Source organism: Manduca sexta, chromosome 11, assembly GCF_014839805.1.
Source record: "Manduca sexta isolate Smith_Timp_Sample1 chromosome 11, JHU_Msex_v1.0, whole genome shotgun sequence".
Classification (NCBI taxonomy): domain Eukaryota; kingdom Metazoa; phylum Arthropoda; class Insecta; order Lepidoptera; family Sphingidae; genus Manduca; species Manduca sexta.
The window spans coordinates 318,806-344,448 of record NC_051125.1 but is presented as its reverse complement, the minus strand read 5'-3'; the positions used below and the strand labels follow the sequence as shown (position 1 = coordinate 344,448).

General features: G+C 34.0%; 1 protein-coding gene and 1 non-coding gene across 3 annotated transcripts in view; one reads left to right on the top strand and one right to left on the bottom strand.

The window, feature by feature from the left end:
- Positions 1–19,769, bottom strand: part of LOC115451390 (mitogen-activated protein kinase kinase kinase 11) — an 82,942-nt gene extending 63,173 nt beyond the window's left edge. For both annotated transcript variants that reach the window (XM_037437353.1, XM_037437354.1), the window contains exon 1: positions 18,763–19,769. In XM_037437353.1, coding sequence (XP_037293250.1) covers positions 18,763–19,429 — 667 coding nt within the window. In that variant the 5' untranslated portion in view covers positions 19,430–19,769. The remainder of the gene's footprint in view (positions 1–18,762) is intronic.
- A 497-nt stretch (positions 19,770–20,266) lies between these two features.
- Trnaq-uug lies at positions 20,267–20,338 on the top strand. Its single transcript has one exon. It is a non-coding gene; the product is annotated as a tRNA-Gln (tRNA).
- The last annotated feature ends 5,305 nt before the right edge of the window (positions 20,339–25,643 follow it).

The following is a 25,643-nucleotide window of genomic DNA, read 5'->3' as shown; positions in this document are numbered from 1 at the left end:
CATCGATGCGCATGTGTCATTTGGATAACAAATGAGGATGTTAAAATTCGTACTACTATTTCCGGTCGACGTGATAATATTCGGAATATGGTACATTAGTCCATTCATCGCGACTCTAGGAAGGATAATGCAAAATTGATTATGTTTTTATAAGTATAATACTGAATGTGGCATCAAACCGCAATCGCCCTTTTCTCTTGTAAATTATTATTCAACTACTTAATAATTCTTTATTCAGAAATAAATAATAAATTACCTAGTAGCTTTGCATCATTGGGATTTGGGAGTACCTGTGCTGGTTATATTTTATCCTTTTATCTTATTCAGACTTTAAGAGGCTCTGATTATTTTGGTCTTAGATTAAAACATTGATTAACAATATTTATAAGGAGGCAATATAAACAAGGACACCCAATCACCCAAATATTTTATACCTAACGATTTCCTGTGCAGTCAGAAATTCCGAGGAATTCGGACCTTCAACACCCAAACAGGTGATTTCGGATCAAAACTTTTTTTGATCATTACAAGCTGTAAGTTAATTCGCACTCGACTGCATTATAGGAATAATTTTATTCACAGAAAAGTTTACGCATACATCCCAAAAGGGGTCTGAAGTTAAGCAAATAATGCGCCATCTTTACGTAGAGTTTATTTTGTCTCTTAAAATTCCAATCAAACTGTATTCTCTAAAGCTTTCTTTGTAGACGAGTGGACAGCTCAAGTGATGATTAGATTATTTACTACGGCAAATAAATTTCACAAATACATAAACATACATCAGGGCCCATATTCTGCATGAAACTGTAAACGCGTAACGTGGCCGTCTTACTCTTATCTTCGTGAAATTTGCGTGCAATGGTATTGTGTATGGCGATTTCTATTACCTAAAACGTGACGCGGTGCGTTGCGTGCTTATTACGCACTGTCAAAATAGCTTGTGGGATAGAGAATAAAGCCCCAGCGGCCAATAACACTGACATAAATATCCAAAACGTATGTATAGGACACAACACAGACAGACGGATGGCCGTCACAACGTATTTTATTATACGCCGAACGATAAACAAAACTCTAATGACCTTATGAATAACTCAACTCGTCCGACATAGACGGTGTAGTAGATTCACGGGTAAAATTTATACGATTCGTGACACGTTAATGTTGGACTGACAATAGTTAAACGTTACCTCATTGATTTTATGTATATTTTCATAGTGACTCGAGATTTACGTGATCTAAGGTAATTGCTCCTTCTAATGAAACTTTAAAAATAAAAACTTATATGACACAAGCGATTTTCTCGAAAGCATACGTTAATTTAAAGCCCCGCTTGCATTGTTTAAACTTAATAAATCTGTTACTATTTATTATTAGGTACATATTTGTCAGTAAATACGTGGAAAGTTTACCAATAACCGCGTACAATTGCAATAAAAACATGCCAGATAAACATGCCAGATTAACAATAGATAAATAAAATAAAGACAGGCACTCTCGCAGTCAACAGTCGAAGTACAAAACATCACACCAACCAACATAATACGTAACAAACTGACCTACAAGTTTCGCGACAAACATATTAAATCGCTAGATTTCCAAGAGCGATGACATTGATAGCAAAACAAACAAGCGAGATGTACAGCGCCACGCTGGCTTGCCGCTTGACCGATGAGATGACCACAGTCTCAATATTCATGCAGTGTGTCATCGAAGCCGACTAGACGCAGAGGTGCAACCGTATATAAAATTATAAATCAAACATCCGATAGAATTAATCTAGTATTTATAACTAAATTGACAACGCGGAGAGGCTGCACGGTTTACCCAGGTTCCACTGGTACTTACAAAAAACAAAATAGTAATGGTGTTGACAATATCGCATAGGAAATATAAATAAATTTCCGAATACATAGGCCCACAAAAATAGCGACAACTGGGTCTCCCAGAGATCGAAACTATTTATAATTAGCTACTTTACCCAATAAAATATTGTTCGTTGCAATGCCAGCGGATACGACAGCTGTATGAACCCGAATCACTTTGAAACAACTGTTATGACCCACCCACAGCAAACATATATGTCGAGTTTATCAACGCGATGTCATACTGTATGAACGTTTACTGTGACATGTACATCAGTTCTGAGAAAAACCGATGGCTTACCACGAACGGTCGCCGTTTCCCACGGCCCTAGGGTGCCAACTGTAATTCTATTCATTATCCACTCATTGAGTACTGACTATGAGTTTGATCGATCATTGCCTGCAATTGCGATGCGTAAATTAGGTACGAGTAATGCTTTGGCTACATCGCTTGCTTCGGACGATGGTTATAGTGTGTTCGTTCGTGTTAAGCAAAAAATGCATAGTTTTTAAAAACTGGGACTTATCTACTTTGAATGGCATGAGCTCCCAACAGCAGCCACGAAACAATTGCGGACCGTATCACCCTGAAATAAAGTTCACGGTCGCGATAACGCTGAGGCTGAACGCCAAGACAGTTATCGGCAACTATTAATCTAAAAAATAGAAAAATAATATATTTATCTTTGTCCCGTTGAAAGTACTGACAAAGCACAGAGTATTGCTACCACACTCACACTGCACATCTATGTACTCAAGCCTTTAGCAAGTAGATGTTTACTTGTGTGCGTGGGCGTTTCTCGGAAGGCGATATTAAGATCGGACGATCGTACGATATATTTTTTTTTTTGTGAATACGCGTTAGTATTTCTAATAAGGTTTTATTTTCGTCAAGCAGGAAAAATTGCGTATATATCTTCGTTAATTACATGTATGAGATTTAATGTTTACTATTTATATTCTACTCCATATGAGGGACGTCGCGTAAATCGATTCTTCGGTTTTGGAAGAGTTTAGTGTATTGTAAAAGGCTGTTAACAACAGTTCATTAGCCTCTCACACAAAGCCGAGGTGTAGCCCCTTTAGAAAGCACCTTTGAGTTGCGAAATGTTCACATATTAAAATTGTTCATGAATAATGGCGACTGGGCTTTGAAAGTCGTAAAAACATTAAAAATATATGTATATATATAAAAATGTATTCCAGTTTCACGAGCATACCAGCCTGCTGCCAATATTATTTATTCGTCGTAACGGAATTAACACCTCATTTATCTTGATTAGCGCAATACAGAGGTTAGCATTGCAAACTGTGTGACGCTATTATGTATGGGTAGTCGTGACCACCGGCATCTAGCCTGTCACAAAAAGACATGGTTCAAATCTTCACATTATCAATACCGGTATCTCGTTAACACACATGACTTGCTATCCGTCCTCGCCACTGTCACTATCATTAATGACTACCAAGCGGTACGAACTGTTATAACGCAAGTAAGCCTGTCGAATGTGCGACAAAGCGTCTGTTACACGTTATTGACCACTGGCCGCCGATGGAAAGTTTTTTGTATCGAGGTCGTGGATTTATCGGTTAAGAAAGTAGGGGTGTGTTATCTTTTAATGCATCGACTATCGTTCGGTATGACGGGAGTTGTTCGTACTCTTAGTTGTTACAAATTAAAGAATTTGTATCGTATGGTTAAGTTGTGTACCTATTAATAAGATAATTTGTACGCGCCACGTTTCACATAGTTGCATACTATCAGGCTTCATGCAATATGTATCATCTCGCAACGTCGATAAAGTCGATCAACATTAAGATGTCTATTGACTACAGGCTTTAATTTTTATCACCTATTATACATGACGTAAAAATACATACGTTTGCAGTATATTGCGTTAAAATTAACAATTTTATAGCAATAACAGTAACATCAACTAAGGAAACAATCAACAACACTCCACAACAAACCTAATTTTCAATAGCTTCTAGCACAATTAGTTTCACAATCGCCCAACACCAATAACTCACTCGCGCCTAATCTACGAACACAGCGAGCCAGTAACTCAAGGCCAGCTTTCACCGAACAGTAAAGCTCGGTGATAACATTGAAAAAGCTCCTATCACGTTTGGTTTACGTTTCGGATAACAATCAAACGCGGGTTTACGACCTTTGTAGGTTAATTTTACGACCCGTTATCGGCCGAGTCAGTTTTTCTCTACAAATTGCGCGGAAGATTTATTGACGCGCTAAAACGCTGCGTTGTTTTACGTACTAATGTTTAAGTGATGTACGGTAGAGCTTCTTTATTTAAACTGATTTTTTATTAGTGTTTAATTGCGCGAGTGCAAAGTGCGAAAATTCAGTATTTTAAGTAATGATAAATATTGACATACATTGTCTACCATCATATTTACATTAATATAATAGGTAGGTAGGTACATAGCATTATTATGTGTTGGTGTCAGAGGCTTGGAATAAGTAGGCTGCAGACACGAATTGTGGACGCCAATTTTTTGGTCGCGCCGACGTGGACCCCCATCAAGTCTCTCATGGACTACCGGGGGACCACCTGGACCACTTTTGGAATCAGTGGTATAGGCGCCATGACTGCCAATAAATAATTATAAAACCACATAGAACTATACCCGTTGATTTACAATGACTCTTGAAATACACATTTTAGTATTTCATAAAAATATATTTTATCTAATGCGGGTTTTCTTCTTACCAATACTACAAATTCACGTGACCTTTCGTTTGACAAGTTAATGTTAGTTGTGGTTTATGAAGAAACATCCAATTTTCATACGCGACGTAGTATATTTTGCGAGTAAATTATTATGACATCGTATAAAAGCAATAAAAACACTAATACATTCGCATAACTTCTACATTTTTATACATTTATGAGTATGATTAGCCGATATGGGGTTAATATGACATTTTAATTTCAAATACAAAATCATTTTTATCAAGTTGTTTATCCGCGGGTATTTGTTGAATTAAATATGATTTTCTATATTTGTATGTGATTAAATTATGTCTCTAATATAGTTATGTACTAGTCAATAAAATTGTTACTTCGAAATGTTACCGCTAAAAGCTAATAATAAATAAATCAAAGCTTTTGTTTGTAGGAAACTTAACGATAGCCGATAGCCTGGTAGGAGTACTACAGAATCTGTAATCTGTAATCTGGCAATCGCCAGACTGAGGTAGTGTATAGTGCAGTATGTAACATTAATACATAATTTAAGTTAATTATTGTACTTAAAACTATATTGACAAAAACGACATAATATTTTACCAGAATTATTCCAAATAATTCTATATAAATAAAGTGCTTGGATATCTATATCTAGGCACTTTATTAAACTCCACAACATTTTCTAAGTAGACATCACATGCAAGCGTTCTCAACATATCTTTATAAAAAGTTCTACAACACACATTAATAAAATTTATGTAGAGTGTGAGTGCGCTGTGACGCAAGTAGGTTCGTCACTCACATTATGTGTTAACCACTCAATCTTTTTAAATAATTATACACACTTAACCGCGTGGAAGGGAGGGCTGGATGCTCGCTTACGTCTAATTTTAGCATTTTTCCACGTTATGCTTGAATGCAACGTGTTTTAGCAGAAAAGGGGGTTTAACAAAGTTAAATATTAAATTTTTGGGCGACGTTAAATACATTTAATATAAGAACAGTAACTTAGCCATTTAATTTTTAAATTACAATTGTTTTCAAAGATTTAAGGGGAGTCAGGATTGAAAAAAATTCTGACACGCATGTCCAGTTCATTTAAAGGTGTCCAATGCCTCGAATCCTGTCGGCCTAGCATGCGCATCACGAGATATCTCGAGAACGAGAGTAGACAAATTGTCGATGTCGATAAATATCTCGTTTTCTCTAACATGCGCACCACGATCGACAAATTCCTCGTTGAAGACATAAGTTTACTCGTGAAGACAAACCGATGTTGCCCATTGAAATATATATTCTAAACATTTTATTTTCTAATATAGCTACAATGGTTTTAGTTCATTCAATTTTTATAGATCTATGATCCAATTAGGTTTTTGACGTTTTATGTGACAGTTTATGTCATAACAAAGAGCATAATGTAAATAAAAACGTAAATAAGTAAACAAATTCAAAATTAATAATAATATTGTACAATATAATAAGGATTCTAACACAAAATAACAGCTCCGCCCTATTTTGGAGTACGAAGTAACAAGACACAAATCAAATAAAATCTAATAAGACAATTATTTGTACGAGTATATGGTGCCCAAGCCGGACTTTACCTCGGGTGACTACGCCCCGCCGTGAGAACTATGTACCATAATGCCTAATGGAATCAGTAGTCCAATCGGGAAGGAGATGGCTGTGGCTTTGGGCCTCACAAAATACCCAATTGATGTAAGTATAGTGAAACAATAACCTTATTAGCAAAACACCAATGTTGTAAGTTGAACTTTGCAGCCACAAAGCTCAAGTTTGTTCTTATTCGATGGTAATTGATGTTTTTTAGTATTAGTGTTTATTAAAATATGAAGTAAGTATATATTTTCTTTTTGTTTTAGTTCCGTGAATCAAGTGCCTCTACATTCATTGGAATGTCCCCAGCCCAGCAGTCAACCCCATGTTGAAGAGCTTACCAAATACTACTCCCAAAAAGTTTTTTAGTTGCTCGGTTTGAACTTAATACTTTAATGAAAATATGTATTTTTATAACCAGTTTATTTAAGAAAAACTACATTTTTTAAATACTTAATATCATGTATATATATTTCGTTAGGTATGTTTATTTATACACTAGATAAAACATCTGTATGTTAGGAAATTTGGTTCTGTTCTGTTGTGTTCTTGTTCTGTTGGTTTAGGAAATTAATAATATAAGTAAACTGCAGCAATTACTTGAGAGTGCAATTTCTGTTTCTTGTAAGTGTTCATAGTATTTCATTACAGTAATTGTAGGAAATTTGTTGTATAACAAGTTATTATGAAATATTCTATTGTTGCCTAAATTTGTGTAGAAGATTTTGTTGTAATAATGAAAACTATCTTGATATTTAAAATGTGAATATAATAAAATATACATTATTTACATAGGAAAATATCTATTTATTATAATTGAGGTCATCCTGCTTGTGAGACACTTGCAGGTACTGATAATTGTACAGGTTCTTCTCACATATGATGGTCATTTATAATAGTTTCCTCCATTGGAACACTGTAACATAAAATACTGCATTACCTACAGTTACTTAACAATAGTAATATAATGTGAAGTTGTACCAGTGGTAAAATAATATAGTCAAACAACTATTTGAAACAGTGTATAACCATATATCCATTATTGTTAAGTCCATCAGTATACAATCAGTGTAAATGAAGTTTTTAATAAAGAAATAAAGCAAGATATTGTTTGTTCATATTGTTAAGTTGCATAGTAATAGTATCTTCTCCGATACCTGGCATTCACATTAAGAGTTTTGGTGTTTGAATCCATAATGTGACATTTTTTTGGTAACCTATAGGTACTAGTTTTGCAAAACATTATGGTAAAACAAGTTACTCATTTGTATTTGTAGTATTAAAATAAACAAAATTAAAACTGCAATTAATCTGATTAAATAGCTCTTATTACCTCATTAGTTGGCACACTAATTTCATTTTTATGAAAGATAACACGCTATGTATTAATTGTGAAGATATTTCTCAAAGTACATTCATTTTTTATTTCTATTAACTCTAATAATTAATTAATAGTACATTACCAGTTGAACCTTGGTGTCACAGGCATCTTTCCTCATTTTTTGATATTGTGCACTTTGTGGCTCATTAGGAGGTAATATTTTTATATGGGTACCATCTAAGAGCCCTAACATACCTTGCACGTAAAATTCACGAGTCTCACCTAAAAAAAAAATGATTCCATTATCTATAAATCAAAATACTTCAATTGATATTAAACTCAGCTACTTATGTAATTAAGTATGTAATAAATATATTCAATTACCTTTAAACGGACGGCTATGCCTTTGGCTTGAGACTCCAAATCGGGAGCAAACTTTTCTTTAATATACAATGCCATTCGTTTTGTAGCAAAGGGATATCATAAATCAATTAAGTATAATATGTCTTCTTTCCACTTTACACGCCTCTCGTTTGTCGTATATCGATATTATTTTACTATAGTAAGATACCACCATCGCGTTTTAACGAATAAATTAAATTGATAATTTTCTCGGTTTATCTCTTCGTACAATATCAAAGAAGACAAATATCTCGTTTACATGTGTCAAAAAACGATAAAATTATTTGCTCATGTTAGGGTTTGTAGACAAAAATACCACAGATTAATAAAACATTAATTTTTCTCTACTTTTCTCGTGACAAGTCGAGAAAATGAGCGCGCATGTTAGTGTCGGTAGACATATAGAGATAAACGACAAAATCACGAGAAAAAGTGTCGACAAAATTTTGTCGTCGTGCGCATGCTAGGCCGGCTGGTCAGATAAACCACAATAAGTGACATTACGTTCAGGTCCAAACGACTGCTTTTTGATCACGTTATACTCCAATTTACTTTTACTATTCATAATTCAGACGGCAGTATTTTAACGAACCTGGGAATTGTTTTATACTCAACTCTGCAGCAATTTAAGTTACACGCGTATTTTCCAAATTCACTGGCCAACTTAGCTTACTTAATTGCGAGGTATGAGTAGCATTCAAACTTGCTAGACGATCAAACGCTCAAAGCGTTTAGTCAAATAACGAGTGGAAACAGAACGTATATGATATACCTACAGTGGATTTATTCACTTTAAATATTTGAATGTAGTCCAGTAGCAAATCAAGCGAAATATGAACGACAGGTTTTTATACCAACATACTCAATTGTGTATAGTGATGATAATTGTGAAATAAATTTTAAAATGTTTAGCATTTTATACAGTGTCATGGGGAGAATAATGATATTCATGAAAATTGCTAATAAAAACCAATTTTTTTCGAAGTACCATAAATGTCTTGTCGTTTTAAAAGTCGCGTTAATTTTATCTAAGCTGATTATAATCTGGATTAACAATATTTTATAAAGTATGTTAGACATTTAAGTATATTCTTGATAATATACAATCCTCTCTTGTCTAACCTAAATACGAAACTAAGTATCTAAGTGATAAAATTCACACCCTCTCTAAAAACTCTTTTCTTTCTTATTTTTCTGATAAAGCTGTAGGGTAAAACATACCGGATCATGACTACAATGGCAGCCGGAAGGATCATTTATCCGTCCCCGTCGGCAAATCGGTCCACGTCGCTCCGGTATCCCGAAACGTTATTTTGGGCATTAGGGAGGGAAATCGCTTCGGGTCTTTTAAGCATTGTCATCAGTCTCTTCGTTATTGAAAATAGGGATGTTGGTTTGAACCTAGCCGGCCATTTTTATTTATAAACAAAACAAGATTTTAAATTCTGTAAGGCGAAGATGGTAGGAATGAAAATATCCTCATCCTATTCCAGCTATTACCTATTTATTAGCTATTTCAAATCTGAGAACTACAAAGCTAACCAAGTATAGTCGACTACATTTTCCGACTACAATCAAGTCAATTGTTTTGGATGTGCGCTTTGGTTCAAATCATGCCAACTTCATCCTAAATATCTGCTCCACACCATTGCATTTAAAAAAAACCATCAGGTTGTTGGTATAAATAATTAACTGTCGAGGTTAGCCCGCAAGATTGATGATTGTGTAACCGAATAGAATGACTCGTCTATTCCGACGGGAGGGAATGCAACCGGCACCACAAATAACTGTGTAATTTATACTAATTAGAAAGAAACATATTTATTTTAGTGCATCGCAATTAGATACAAATATGTATAACTTTTACACTACCCCTCTTCAACGTAAGACTTTTTTAACTTTACAAATACCAAGGAATGTAAGTTTTAAACATAATTCAATATACATAGTTATAACTATGCCGCTATCGCTGGCTTCTTTATATTAAAGAATCCGGAGCTCCTTTCTACTTATAAGTCATAACGCAGTATACCTCATAATGACGTCATCAGCTTTGCTATGTCGCGTACCGCGGCAACGACATACGCAAGCGAGGCAGTGCGACGTCATACGGTGCATGTATTAAATTTCTGCTGAGTTTAGAGAATATTACTATTAGAAGTTGTTGAAATGGTTAGCAAATATAATTATATTTATAGCAAATATCATTTCATAGTAGCCATTGCAAAAAATGATGAGCCAGCTGGGACACCAAAGAACACAAGTTCAATCCATGTAGCGAGAGGAAAGTTGTATGACTTAGGAGCAATTCGAGTCTTAAATTATATTGTGTTCATGTAGTTATTATACGGCATGTGTTAATAAAAAAGGCGTTTTATTAGGTGGAACTAATTCAATATAATATTTGAATTTTCTTAAATAAAAATAATCTCATATCAATTAAGTGTTGACAAACTTGTTTACTGACCATTCTTTACTTGGATACTGATATTTGACAACATACATAATGCGACATCATGTTGCATGTTACCGAAACATTAGTGATGTTACAATAACGGTTCTCCAGTGAACGTGACAACAGCGGGGCGGCGCGTGCGCAACCCAAATCATAACTGCCGTATCAGATTCATCATAACACCCATCGTGATATATAGAACACAGTGGCAAAGGAATGCTTTCTTCATGCTTACTTCGGAGTTAATTTGTTAATATGAAACAATGCAGAGATACTACATGGGGTTGAAAAGGACCTATTGTGATTATTGTCCTGTGACGACAAAGTATATGGAAATAAGATGACTATAATAAAGTTTAGTCCAAATAAAAGGTCGAACAAAGAGACAATGCGTCCCTCGTTATTCTTAAAAATTATGGCAGTCTGTGAAATGTTATTGCTTACGCAATATGTAATATTACATATATTTAATATTATTCATAAATTAGATATTCGGTGTTATTATTATCTATGCCAGTCTCCCCTTCGAGAAAGACTTGCTATAAAGGACTATTAAATAATGTTATTTAAATGTCAAATTCTAACAACGTTTTCAATTCTAAACTACTGTTCTATTTTAGTTATATAAAAAGTCGTATAGATGTTTGACAAGTTCTATATATACAAGGCTATGCATTTAAATCATGGTGTTTATTAGACAAAGATGAATCTCACTATATAACAATAGTGATACATTATACAAGCATTAAAATAACTGCATCTCAATTGGTTCGATTGTCCATCATACATCGCATTTGACGCGGGTATGCAACTGAGCAGATTGGACAGTAATCGATTTATTGCTTACCTGGGCATGATTTGTTCGTCTACATAGGTGATACAGTAGCAATAGGTCAATTATTCGATGCTGTTTTCGGAATTAGGTTAGTAGTTTCAGAGATTATTCTGTATTTATAAACAAACTTTAATTTTGCTATTGCTTACTGGTATCCGCGATGCGGGTTCATCGAAACATGCTTTAACCATTTCTGTTTTGTAAAATAAAAATCAAACTAACTTTAAATACCCAATTGGTATGAAACAAATATGCTTTTGGAAATACGTTACTAAAATAAATATAAGTATTATTTTTAAATTATGTAAAAATAATACTTAACATAATTATTCTTTTGAAATAAAAAAAAAATTAAAGAAACTGGTTTACGGAATAGAACGGTGTATAATTTCTGTTTATTGTTCCATGGCATTGCGTTGTTATAGATAAAAAAACAACTCGTAAATGTTATTAAAGTACTTAATTAGATAACATTCAAATCATACTTAAGCTGTTAATACGTTAAAATTAAATAAAAACTTAAAATATATGCAAATTAAAGAATATTTAAATACGACGTCAATACTTTAACTTAGTGTTTTTGCGGTAATTAAAATTATTGAAAATTATTATTAATATTATTTATTAAATTATTTATTGGAAAAAATACAATAATACTTCTTAAAACACAAAATGAAACACAATAATATAATAAAGTCACAAATACCAGTGTTTAAGTATTATTATAAGACTACCAAAACAGTTATTAACATTCTCCGAAAAACTTAAAAAAGGTACGGCTAAAAAATGCGTTCCGGACACATAATGATGATCATGTATCCGCGGTGTCATTTCAGACACCCTTGTAACACAAAGCTTGCGAAATTTACGGCAATTACCTGTTTGGAGCGGACTTATTGGTAAAGAATTAGCGAAAAATAAAACGAGCAAATCATCTGATTGAATGAACCAATGAGGAAGATAAATCATTTTACGATAGAAATCAGAAAACTATAGTACTATAATTATTTTGTTCGCCACTATGAGCACTGAATACGGGAAAAACATTAATAATGACACCGTTTTAAAATGAATTAGTAATTAATTTAGCTATTGCAAAATTATCCAGCCTAAGCTTTGGAAAAGTGAAATAGATTTAAGTTCCTATCATGATAGTGTACGAAAAAATCTATGATTAATAATTGTTCTTCAAATAAATCTTTTTGCTTTTTTTTATTTAGCAGGAACCTGCTGAACCGCTCAAGTCGTAATCTGATGTTAGTTACCTATTTTATATACCACGTCGTCTTTAAAGGAAAATTTTCTATTTTTGTATTAAAAAACTTTACTAAAATCGCTCCTGCATACACTATGTTCTCAAGTCTACATCAGTTCTCGAAACACGGGCGAAACTTAACATTTCGAGATCTTCCAAAAACGGCAATGTGAATGAATGTTAATTTAAACAAAACACCACCGACTTTATCTTTATATTTGTTGCGACGTGCTATTATCGAATCAAGATTCGTATGAAATTACAGGTCAAATCGAATTATAAATTGTCGCTGTTAATATTACGTGCGTGAACTGATGAACTTATTGCAGATTATTATTATTGGACAATCTTTCCTTGATCTACTTTTTACCTGGCAATATGTATCGTAAATAGAGCTGAGCAATATCATGAAGATTTCTTTTCAAATTCTTCACTTATTACATCACAGAACCCCTGAGTTATTAGTATAAATTATTCACGATGGTTCTATCGGAGAAAATCTTAAGTCAGCTCTAATGCAATCTAAAAACAGATACGTCACGATGACAGGAAGCTTTCAGCTGATTGGATGACGAAGAAAGGGTTAGGGCCCCATTTGCAACGGCTAACGCGCTAGGGGAGACAGCGAGGGCGGAAAATCGGATGCCCTGTGCATATTTAACTTGACGATTGGGAAGTTACGCACTTGCCTATCCCGTTTGAAACTGGTTTGATTTGGCGTTTAATAACTAAACCTAGCAACAAATGCGTAAACATACATTTTCCTTGTTTATGCAAAAGAAAAAATACAGGAAAATAATACGGAATACATCTTTTCCTATTAAAATAACTCAAAAAGATAATACAACACATATCTGTTTGACAGGAAGACAATAAATTCTTCACTACGGAAACCTAAAATGTTTTCTTTTGAGGCTGAATTAGGTACAAATTAAGGTTGGTAGGTTTCATATGGATAGTGTAGAATTTTGTAAATTGGTTTAAGAATAAAACTTCATGTAACCAGTAAATCTAATAAAAGATAGATAAGATTTCACACACTGCATATTCATAATCAAATTACTGTACTATTTATAGAGCAAGAAGACCGTACTTTGATCATCTTATAGTAAGTCCTAGGCAAACATGAAGACCTACTAGTTGGTAACCACATAGAAAGTGTTAACTCACAAATTGGATACTGTCCGACAACTGACAAGACTTATCCACATATCATATAAGATAATTAATGATTATTACAAGCATTCTCAAATGATTGCATAAATATATAATAAAATAATTTATTACAATAAAAAACCTGTTACTAGACTAAAAATATATATTGTGTCTATTTATATTCTACATAGATACTGTCAATAAGATTATATAGAAAACATTTATGTATTGAAGCAGAAAAAATATCTAACAGGAAGTTAGCATCAGGAACTACAAAAGAAACAATTAAAAAAGGATTCAACATTGCATTTTTCCTAAAGGATGTCTAGCAAAGGTAATGGATGACAATATGAAATCACTTGAACAAAGTGCATATAAATAGGTCGCAGAACCCGGTGTGATTGCAGTGCTTCTACAATACGACCTACATTACAGGAAGTGACAATAAAGAAATGCACTCGCTGAATATTTAAATGTATACTACACTATCGTTGGCTTTGCAAAAAATATTGAACAGACAAATGGATTGCAAAGGTTACTTGACTAAATACATTGATTATTGAATATTTTTGGATTAGTTATTGCAAATGTTTTTAAAGATAGGAACATTTGATACAATTCAGAGTAATTGCACAGCCATGTTTATTTAGGACTTTCTTTTTCTAAAGTTAGATTTAATTTGTTTTGTATATGAAGAAAATATTTATATTGCAATACAATAGCACTTCTTGTCATAATTTGCAAATTAACATCAAATTTTAATTAAACATTTTTATCACTTTTTTAATGATCAGTATGTATATGTTATTACTAGCTTTTGCCCGCGGCTCCGCCCGCGTTATAAAGTGTTTCAGGCTAAAGTTTTCCGTTATAAAAGTAGTAGTTTCCCGGGAGCCTCTCAAACTGTCTCCATACCAAATTTCATCTTAATACGTTTGGTAGTTGAGTTTAACACGTTCAGGCAGACAGATGCAGCGGGGGACTTTGTTTTATAATATATTTTTAGAACTTTTTAAGAGGAATAATCCCGTCATACATCATTGTTGCATAACTTTAATCGTTTACGCAGCGCACGCAACGGAAGCTCTCAAAACTAATAATTTTTCCCCGTTTTTGCAACATGTTTCATTACTGCTCCGCTCCGATTGGTCATAGCGTGATGATATATAGCCTATAGCACTCCAGGAACAAAGGGCTATCCAACACAAAAAGATTTTTTCAGTTCAAACACGGTAGTTCCTGAGATTAGCCATTACTGCTCCGCTCCTATTAGTCATAGCGTGATGATATATAGCCTATAGCACTCCAGGAACAAAGTGCTATCCAACACAAAAATATTTTTTCAGTTCGATCTGATAGTTCCTGAGATTAGCCATTACTGCTCCGCTCCTATTGGTCATAGCGTGATGATATATACCCCATAGTACTCCACGAACAAAGAACTATCCAACACAAAAATATTTTTTCAGTTTGAACCGGTAGTTCCTGAGATTAGCCATTACTGCTCCGCTCCTATTGGTCATAGCGTGATGATATATGGCCTATAGCACTCCACGAACAAAGGGCTATCCAACACAAAAAGAATTTTTCAGTTTGGGCCGGTAGTTCCTGAGATTAGCCATTACTGCCCCACTCCTATTGGGTATAGCGTGATGATATATAGCCTATAGCACTCCACGAACAAAGGGCTATCCAACGCAAAAAGAATTTTTCAATTTGGACTGGTAGTTCCTGAGATTAGCGCGTTCAAACAAACAAACAAACAAACAAACAAACTCTTCAGCTTTATATAATAGTATAGATAAAATGCTGAGATGTTTAAGACATAATAATTTAAATAAATAATAGATAGGAATAAAAAATTCAGCATTTTATAACAAATTATGAAAATTAAATTAAAAAATGTTTATCAGCTACTCTAAACAAGATTTAAAATACCTAAACATAATTATACTAAAAAACAAATAATAAATACATTTTATTTAAATCTCACAAAAGATTTTCAGCCCCTAATATCATAGGATAGCTTGAAGGGAACAAATTATATTTGATTACAAAAAAAATAAAGCCTAACAAATGCATGATGACAATGTTGATAACAAAAATCAGTAATTAAATACAGTTACCTACAATTAGAATATGCAGCAACTGCGGACTAGATTACAGTTTGATAAATAAAAATACATTTTCCCACATAAAAACTCAAGAACCTGTTGTATATCAGCAGTTCTTATCTGAAATCAGTAAATATCCTCAACACAGGTGATTTTGGACTGATGATAGTACTTATCTAATTAACAGTACCATTTGTCCATATTTTTTTTGAAAATTTTGTTTTTAATGTTCTTCAATTATGATGTTTGTATGTTGTAATGTATACATATAGCTATTTGTGTATTTCTATAAAATGTTCTGGGATTTTGTTCAACTGAAGACTGGTTTACACAGTAATAATTTCTCACACATGATAGAAACAAATATATATAATTTTAATCTCTTTTTGGCTGCATTTTGCACATTTTTGGTTCATGTTATCATTTTTACATTAAGTGCTAAGAATAAATTCTAAAAGTTAATGCAATTGAAAATTATGTGTTGCAACACTGGAAACTAGAGTTTTCATATGTTTTGTCTGTCATAGAGGAAACATTCACATATAAATAAAATTTAAAATTGGACACTCCACAACATGAGATTCTCAATGCTTACCGCTAATGGTCCAATGCAGAGAACACAATGTGGAAGCATATAATTAAAAAATTATCAAGACAAAGAACAGTACATGTCAAATTTGTTTAAAGAGTACCATGTGGGTGAAACTATGGCAAAAAATTATGTGGGATGAACAATATTGTATTGCATAGGGGCCATAATTGTGAATTTTTAAACATGATGCATATATAAATAATAGGTCAACAGAACAGAGTTGAAGACCACAGTAGTAATTACAATAGATGACATCAGATACCAAAATGTATACATGACTTGTTTGGTTATAAGTACTTATAGTTTGTGGATAATAGATTTGTTTTTTGTGATATCCTTGAAATGTTGCATATGTAACTTACCTATAACATGTTAGTATTTGTGTTTTGTTTATATTCCTCACTAGCTGTTGTGATTATGCTGGTATGCAAGTCTTTATGATTTTTTTTATATGTCTTTTTAAGTGTAAAAGGAAACCTATATATTGTATACCAAAGGTTGTCTATCTATCTATTTAATATCCAAATGTGTAAAATTAATTTATGTCCTAACTTTTTCCAGACATAATATCTTTAGAAACTTGGAACAAGTAGGATACCAAACTTTTTGATTTGATAGCAAAATATAATGTTAATATTCCTCATCATACATAAAGAAATGTAATTTATACAGCATTCAGCTTAACAATAAGTATTATTATTATATCAAGAACTTTATACCATGATTGCAACAGTTATACTACTACCTACCCTGTTGAGAGTCGAGACTTAAAACCGTATGAATATTATGCAGATCAATTTTCAACACATATAATGAAGACACTATACAATGTTTAAGGTTAAAGAAGGCCAGCATAGGTGTTATCAGTTTATCAGTCTGTGGAATTTAGTATAGTCGATTTGATTATATGTGTGAATATCATTTGGCCTTGTCTCAGTTATTTGAACTTTCAAGGATGTTTCCATACAATAGATAACAGAGTGGGTGGGTTAATGACACTGAGGAATTTAAGTGTTTTTGAAAATATAGTTTTATACTATATAATATGTAATTTCTTAAGGCTACATAGCCATGGTAAAGAAATATATTCATAATCTTCACCAGGAAAATAGAGATTAAACATTTTTTAGAGTTGCTTGACCTGGGAGGCAAAATCAGCTTCCTCCCGATTTGCAATTTACACAGCTTTTAGAAAGCAGCTAATTAGAACCACCTTCACATATCTTAAAAGTGTAGAATAATATTATCAATACAATGCATAAAATTTAATTGTTTAGCAATTAAATTCAATAAAGTAGATTTTTTTATCATAGCTGGACTGCGCCTCTGGTATTACCAAAGTCCATGGTTGACGGTAGCCTCTTGGAATCTGGTGAGGTGTAGCTTCTGCCTTTGAGGGCAAAAAAAATCTAATACATACAAATGTGTGAGTATAATATGCACAACGACTAAGACATAACTGTGTGGTTACATTATAGTAATAAATACTATTTCTATTGTTTAATATAGAATAATTGAATAGGTACTGATAAAAATAATTGCTTAATAACTGTAAAACTATGTCAATGTTGATGTAAAACATAAACAGCTGTTGATGAGGTAAAAACTTACAGTAGGGAACTAACTGAAAACTCAATAAGATTCAACCTACGATAATATTCGAATTATTGATTCCATAATTATCATTAATAAATTCAGCAGTAAAGAACTACCGCTGTTCTGAATTGTAAAATATTTTACACTCATTTTTTATTGTTCAATTATGTATGTTTCATAATTTTTTACTTTGAGTGTGACCATAATTATATATAAGTGTTCATAGTCTGCAGAAAACCATTTCTAAATTTAAAAAGAAATATATAAATTGATTTTAATATTTTTAGATAACCCTTGCTTTATTGAAGAGTGTAACTAAAATCCATACAAACTATTCAGGTAAACAAAACTTCTATCTACCCCCTTTTACATGCTTAACAATAGGATAATATCTTAAGACATGGGTACTATTATATTTTTATAGAGGTTATATATTCATTAACAGTTCAAGTAAAAGAATATGGGACAAAAATGCATATATAATATATAATGCATACATAATAATTATAAATAATACTTATTGGACCAATATCAGATTTAGTTACTCCAAAAGCAATATAGAATTGTATGTAAAATAACATTAAAATATTATACATTTTAAATGACAATCTATGACTGCTGGATATGTACTAACACAAGTTATTCCTGTTTTGTTGACATTTAAAAACAATCTGCAGTTAGCTGATATCAATAAATATTATAGATTTTTAATCTTGAATAATATATTTTTTTTTGCGTATGTTATAAAAATATTTAGGTAATTGCATGCTACTAGAAATTTGATTATTTATGGTGCAATAAAATATATAAAATATTAGGTATATATTAGAGTAAGACTCACCATTAGAGCTCTTGAGGTCCCTGTGTATGAGCGACATGGGCGCACCTATGTGCAGGTACGCCATTCCCTGCGCCACCTGGATGGCCCAGTCCACCAGGATGTCGGGCCGGATCTTCCTGCCGCTGAGCACTCGGTTGAGCGGCCCACCGCGCGCATACTCCATCACCAAACACAAATTGGGCTCCTCGAGACAAACACCTTTCAACGACACTATATTCTCGTGTTGCAACACCCAGAAGAGCCTCGCCTCCTGAAGCACACTTTCTTTGATGACGTCGATGTCCTCGTTGGCGTCCTGGCGCGCCGCCTTCACCGCGACAACTTCGTCGTTCCAGTAGCCGCGGTACACCTTCCCGAAGCCGCCCACGCCGATCACTTCCTCCAGCTTGAGCTCCGAGAAGGACACGTGCGGCGGCTCCACCGCCAGCGGGTCTCCCTCCGTCACGTACACGGCGGGGAAGATCCCGACGCGGTCGCCGATCTTGCCCGTCCACCATCCTTCGTCGCCGGATATGTTCGCGTCCTTAGACAGCACCTCGACGATCTCGCCACGCCGCAGCGAGAGCTCGTCCTCGCCTTGGGCGACGTAGTCGTACTCGGCGGTGAAGAGGTCGAGCGGCGGGCGTTCTTCTTCGGCCGCCATGGCCCCGCGGCCGGCCGGCGGCATCACCCCGGCCGCGCCCCCATCGCACCTCTCCTCTTCTCTCACGCGCCCCGACACTGCTGCAGCCGCCGCCCACCACCGCACATAACGCTACACACGGCTAAACAATTTGGTTATGATCACCGTATTATTCCGCCATCTTTGTTTCTTACATCGATCATGGCGGTGTTGTCGCGGAGTGTGCACCGTTTGCGATCACTTGTTAGCCGTAGCACTCGCGGCGTTACGTATCGAAAAGATTCGTTCGGTGTCTTCGCTGCGGTAATGTTAATTATTTTCCATTCATCTATCACGTTATTTGATAGACGGACGAAATGACAACCATACCGTAGCGAAGTCAGTGACAAACTGACGTTTGGTGTTGCTATAACAAATACATGGTTTTCTAACCAAAGCAGATAAATAATACTACTATTTTATAATAAAATTCTAAATTGCTCACAGGATTATAAAATATACAATATATAATTAAAATTTAAATAGAGAATAAATTTCAACGTTATAAAAATATTTCAAACTTTTTCATCAATAACAACACCTAGTACTTTTAGCCGACGGCCAGTAGCTTGATGTTAACAAACAACAAGAGATGTCGCTAGTTCCTTACACTTATTAACTTAGATTTTTGGACGTTGTCATTACTGCCATCTAGTGTACACATTCAATAAATAATATTTTAATACAGGTCGCCAGCTTTGTATTCCTCTTTGAATTCAAATATTTTGCGCCATTGAGGTTTATCTTTCCTAGTTGTATAATACGAAAACTGCTATTCACTTTTTAGTAATGTCATATTTTTGTAACAAATTTTTATACTGTTATTTCAACATATTATTCAACGGTCCCATGGTGTAATGGTTAGCACTCTGGACTTTGAATCCAGCGATCCGAGTTCAAATCTCGGTGGGACCTTGGACTCGTATTTTGCATTTATTTTTCTCCTAAAATTTTGAAAATCTCTTTTTTGGTTTTTTATTGCATTATATATCCCAAATCATTGAAAACATATAACATATCGCAATTTTACTGAAATAGAGACAGCGAAATAGTACGCTAGTCTGTGGGAGCTTGAAGGGATGCTGGGTAGGGGAGCATTATTGATCGCACGAAAATGGGATAGTCTTATTCGCGGCGAACACCCAGCCCGCGGACGTGGGACCGCTTTTCCACTTTTAAAACACGCTTACACGCCTAAAAATGTACATAAATAACAAATAATACGCTTAAAACGAAACATACACGCTCGCAATATATTTTAGTTATATAGGAAATGTGATAAAACTGTAAATAAAGTGCCCTGAAGAGTAACCACACCGCGTACAGTACAACATGACTTGTCAGTGTGAAAAACTGTGTGAAAAAGATCGACTTTTTGCCTTAAACATATAGAAAACAGTGTGTAAAACAGAACAATTGTATCGCATTTGGTAAAATATCGATGGACACGCAACAACACGTGATTTTTCTGTGAGAATATACAATGATGGCTGAATTATTTTCTCCGGGTTGAACGTTTAAAAATGAGTGATTTTATCAATATGTTCTGCAATTTTAAGCGTAAATTTTGTTTGAAATGGTGTTGGCGGAAACGTTGGCCAGAAAATAATATTAGTTCGTCGTTCGCCACACGCGTGGCGGTTTCGTTTCCTTAGTGTTTATTGTAGGATAAATAGTAATAATTAGACAAAATGAATTCGTTTAACGCGCCAACCACACAAATAAACGCTATAGACAAAATGACCACAGTTAAAAGTAAATCGGTGGATTTAGAAGGTTACGTTATAATAGTTGTGCAGACTAAAGATAATAAAATAAAATTATATGGTAAGTATATATCATCAATTAATCCTACGTCGTCATTTAAAACATAAACTAACATTGCATCCAATTTTCTTAAATTGAAACACAATGCAACCATTAAAATGACGTAGTTTTGCATGCATGTATTTAGGTACTTGATTTAATTATGTTAATTTACACTAAAATGTACTAAAGCAGGTATTAATTATATATTATACATGAGTTTCACAAATAGAGACATACTATCTCATTTAATTTTTTACTTAGATCAAATGAGCAGTAAAATAACATTCAACAAAGCATTACTTACGATTCAAATAGACGTTATATTCGTAAGTATATTTTTATAAGCACCCCATTTTCTTTCGTCATGTCATTTTTAATTTTCCAAATTAGACTCTGTGGGCGGTGCGTGTTTTCATATCTTTTACGAAATGTTTCTTTTGAATCATTTTCCTCCCTTATGATGTAAGAACAAATAATATACGTACGGTAAATGGTACTTGTAAAGGTAATTAGAAATTGAGTTGCGAATTTAGTATTTTTTGAAAATAAAAATCATTTACATGTATTTTATGGCTTATTCTGGGTTGTATGGATTAATATATGATATTTTGGTAAACACCAAACTTCACTAAAGAAATAATGAATTGGTTATACATTGTTGTCATAAAATAGAAATATTTAAGTTATTGATATAGGTAATTAAATTACCTATAATGATGCACATAACTATAACCACACGTAATGTGTATAACTATAAATTACACACAGTACACCATACGAAGTCAGTTCCATAATTCATTGCATTCCGTTGAATCTTGTACAATTTGCTAGATCAACGTACCAAGTTCTATCGAGCTAGATTACCTAGAATTTCCTCCGTTCATATTTGCTTAACAGCTTCACCTGTTACTTCTTACTGGTTGCTGAGTAAATGCAAATTAAGTTCAACCAAGATTGGCTTCTAATTAAATGAGAGTAAATAATTAAACATTGATTTACTGGCAACGTACCTACTGGATTTACCTTGTTAATGTTTCTAGGGTGGATAAGTATTAGAACAAAATGTGGACTTGTGTATATCCAAAAACATGAATGACCTTTTATCAAACGTGAAAGTGAATAATTGTAAGCATAGATTACTTAGAGAAGGTACGCACTATAAGCGTAAACTAAAGACATATCTAGAGAGAAGATTCAAACATGAGCAATGTTAAATCAATAACATATTATTTATATATTAATATTATTTTACCGTTATCATCTAATACTTACCAGTGGTGAAAGGTGAAATTTTCCGAAGGGAACCCGACATAACATATAAGTACTTACTAATATGTATAAATGCTGTCTGCAAATCGTTCTAATGATAATTGGATTTACATAAATAAAAGGCGGAAGGAATGGATATATGGACCTTTCGCCACTGATACCATATTTATAATTATAGAAATATCAAAAGTGGAAAATAAAAATAGGTATGTTTGTACAGTAATTAATTTGGATTCATAAGTATTCTTATATCTAGAAACTGTTTACATTAGCAAGAAAACTCTCAAAAGTAGGCTTTCCCGTGCCATTTTTACCATATAAACAATCACGTCAAGACTTCCACAAATTTGCAGAACTTGTGGCAAGTCGCATATGTACGCAACAACTGTCCGTAAACTGTAGCGTAATAATTTGTTTTTATAAACAGTTACGTATCTTGCAAGGGACATGTTCTATTCTTCAATTGTTCATATTGTCTCTTAGGGTCGCCTTCAGCAGACAACATGGACAATTTGGAGCTGGCTGACGAGATCATGGATGTCAATGAGACGCGGCTAGAAGACATGTCGAGGGCAGAAGTCCTGGGTCATATACACGAGGTAAGTCCTTAGTAGATAAGCATAATGAACTGAGAAGCGAGCGATGAGAGTACTGTCAGTTTGTGAGACTCGCAAACATTTGTCACATGGATGGATGATAGCATTTTTACTAATACGTACCTCTACCACACCAGACTTGATTACTGGGTGTAATGTATACTGTATATATTTTTTCCAAATAGTTTAAGAAACTTAATGTAAGCCAAAGTATTCACATTTAAATTAAGTATAGGGCTATTGAAAGCAAAGGCACGCGTTTTTTCCTGCTCTTTATCCGTCGCCGGATAAAGTATCCCATAGCACTCAATAATAAGTCTAATCTAATCTAGTCCAGGAATTATTTTTCATGTCATAATATGATGCATTCATGATTATAACCTGTTTTGTGTTTAATAAACAAATAAATAAATAAATACGTAACGTAGCTTTGTTTTAGTGAAAAAAAAAATATTCTCCGTGGTAACCAAGGTGCAGAGATTAACGTATATTAACAATCTCTTCAACTGTATACAAATTATTATAGGCATTGCAGGATATAACATAACCATAATTAAAAAAATAACTATAGGTTTATCTACATATTAAGCTATTCCCTTATCCCTTAAATGAATATCCTTTCGAAATCCCTCCAAAGTTTTATTAACATTCCAAACATCGATAGTTTAGCAATATTGATAGCGCGATCAGTTCGCGGACCAAATAAATTACAAGGCCGTTCGCAATAAATGGTGTTTACTAGGACGTTTGTAGCAGATTTATGTCTGCTTACCCTGGAAAGATTCATGCGAAAGTTTAATAAGATCCATACATCAGTGGAGACTGGGCGTGCACTACATATCTTGGGCGATTGCAATTGAAAAACGTGCCATAAATAATATTAGGGTAGGTCCTTTTTATAACATCTTGTCAGTCGGAAGCTATTAAAATACTTGTATGATATACCAGTACTATGAGCCAAGTACCTCACCCTTCCTTAATCGCTAGTAGTTTCAGAGGTCTATCTCGCATTCGTGATTGTTCTTTTTTTATACGAGCACGACATACTGACTCTGCTGCATCTGATGGTAAGTGAAGTGGGCTCTAATAGAATGTTAACTGACGAGTGATTACCCCTCGGGAGTCGACACAATTATACCGGCCTGTTGGAACCGGATATACAGCGGCTGATGCCGGAACGTAACACACTTATGAGGGCCGCTATTTCGGGTTTAAACACTTTGTGTCCGGTGCTCGCTATCGACGTAAAATATATCCTAACACCAGCAAAATTCTGCTCTAATATTAATCATTGCAATAAATAAGAAAATGTTATTTTAATTCTCTACTGCAAAATAGGACTCTAAGATGTTGTGTTAATCAATCGAATTCCAAATGTATATTCAGTAAAATTTCTAGAATCAAACTCCAATCAGACTTTCATTTACCATTTCATTAAAGTCTTACGAGAAGCGGAACCCAGCGCCGGCAATAGGAGCTGCCATCAACGGCACGTAGTATTTGGGTAGTGTTTATTGACTCCGCGACGTGCCACCAACGGTGATGGGATAGCGTGGTGCTTCCGTTCGCTTGATTGTCACCGCAAGCATTTTCAAGATACATTTATGTTATTACTGTAGTTTATGGTATATTGATGAGATGCATTAGAATGGAAATCGGAAATTCTTATTTACAAAGCGCACTTAGAAATACTAAATACTATATATTATAAATAACATATGTTATTGATGATAATTTTTTATAACTGTGTACATTAAATAGATCAGAGCTTAAGAATGACCTTGATAAAATGGAATGGGTTTGTGTACAAGAATTTTCTCTTACATTACATCTGTTGTGTGCTAAACTTTTTGTGAAGTTCAAGAGAACATCTTTTTGCATACAAATTCTTAATTATTTACTTGTTGCAGTGTATTTCATCATGCGTCATTAAGCTACGAGTGAAGAGACGAAGCGAGACCAAACTATGTGAGTACATTAACGATCATACCAAAGTTAATTTAGTTTAAAGGTAAACGATATAAGTTGGGATAGGTTAAGTATGTTTCTGATTGCAGTCCATAAATAGATATATGGTTAAGTAATAATTAAGATAATAAACACAAATCAACAATAAATTTAAGCACATTTTTATCTCGGCAGGGTATAATAATAATAATATCAGCCCTGTATTATATACTTGCCCACTGCTGAGCACGGGCGTCCTCTACTACTAAGAGGGATTAGGCCTTAGTCGACCACGCTGGCCTAGTGCGGATTGGTAGACTTCACACACCTTCGAAATTCCTATAGAGAACTTCTCAGATGTGCAGGTTTCCTTACGATGTTTTCCTTCACCGTTAAAGCGAACGATAAATTCATAAAGCAGGGTAGCTCGGCAGGGTACTATTACGAAATATTAGTGCTGAAGTTCAAGACTTCTATGTTGTGATTATCTTAGCTCTAAAAGATCATCGTTCTGCGAACAATCCCGATCTACACAATATTATCAGTGACTTGAGACTTTTCCGCCCTCACAGCGACCACTACAACTCCTGTACGCCAGG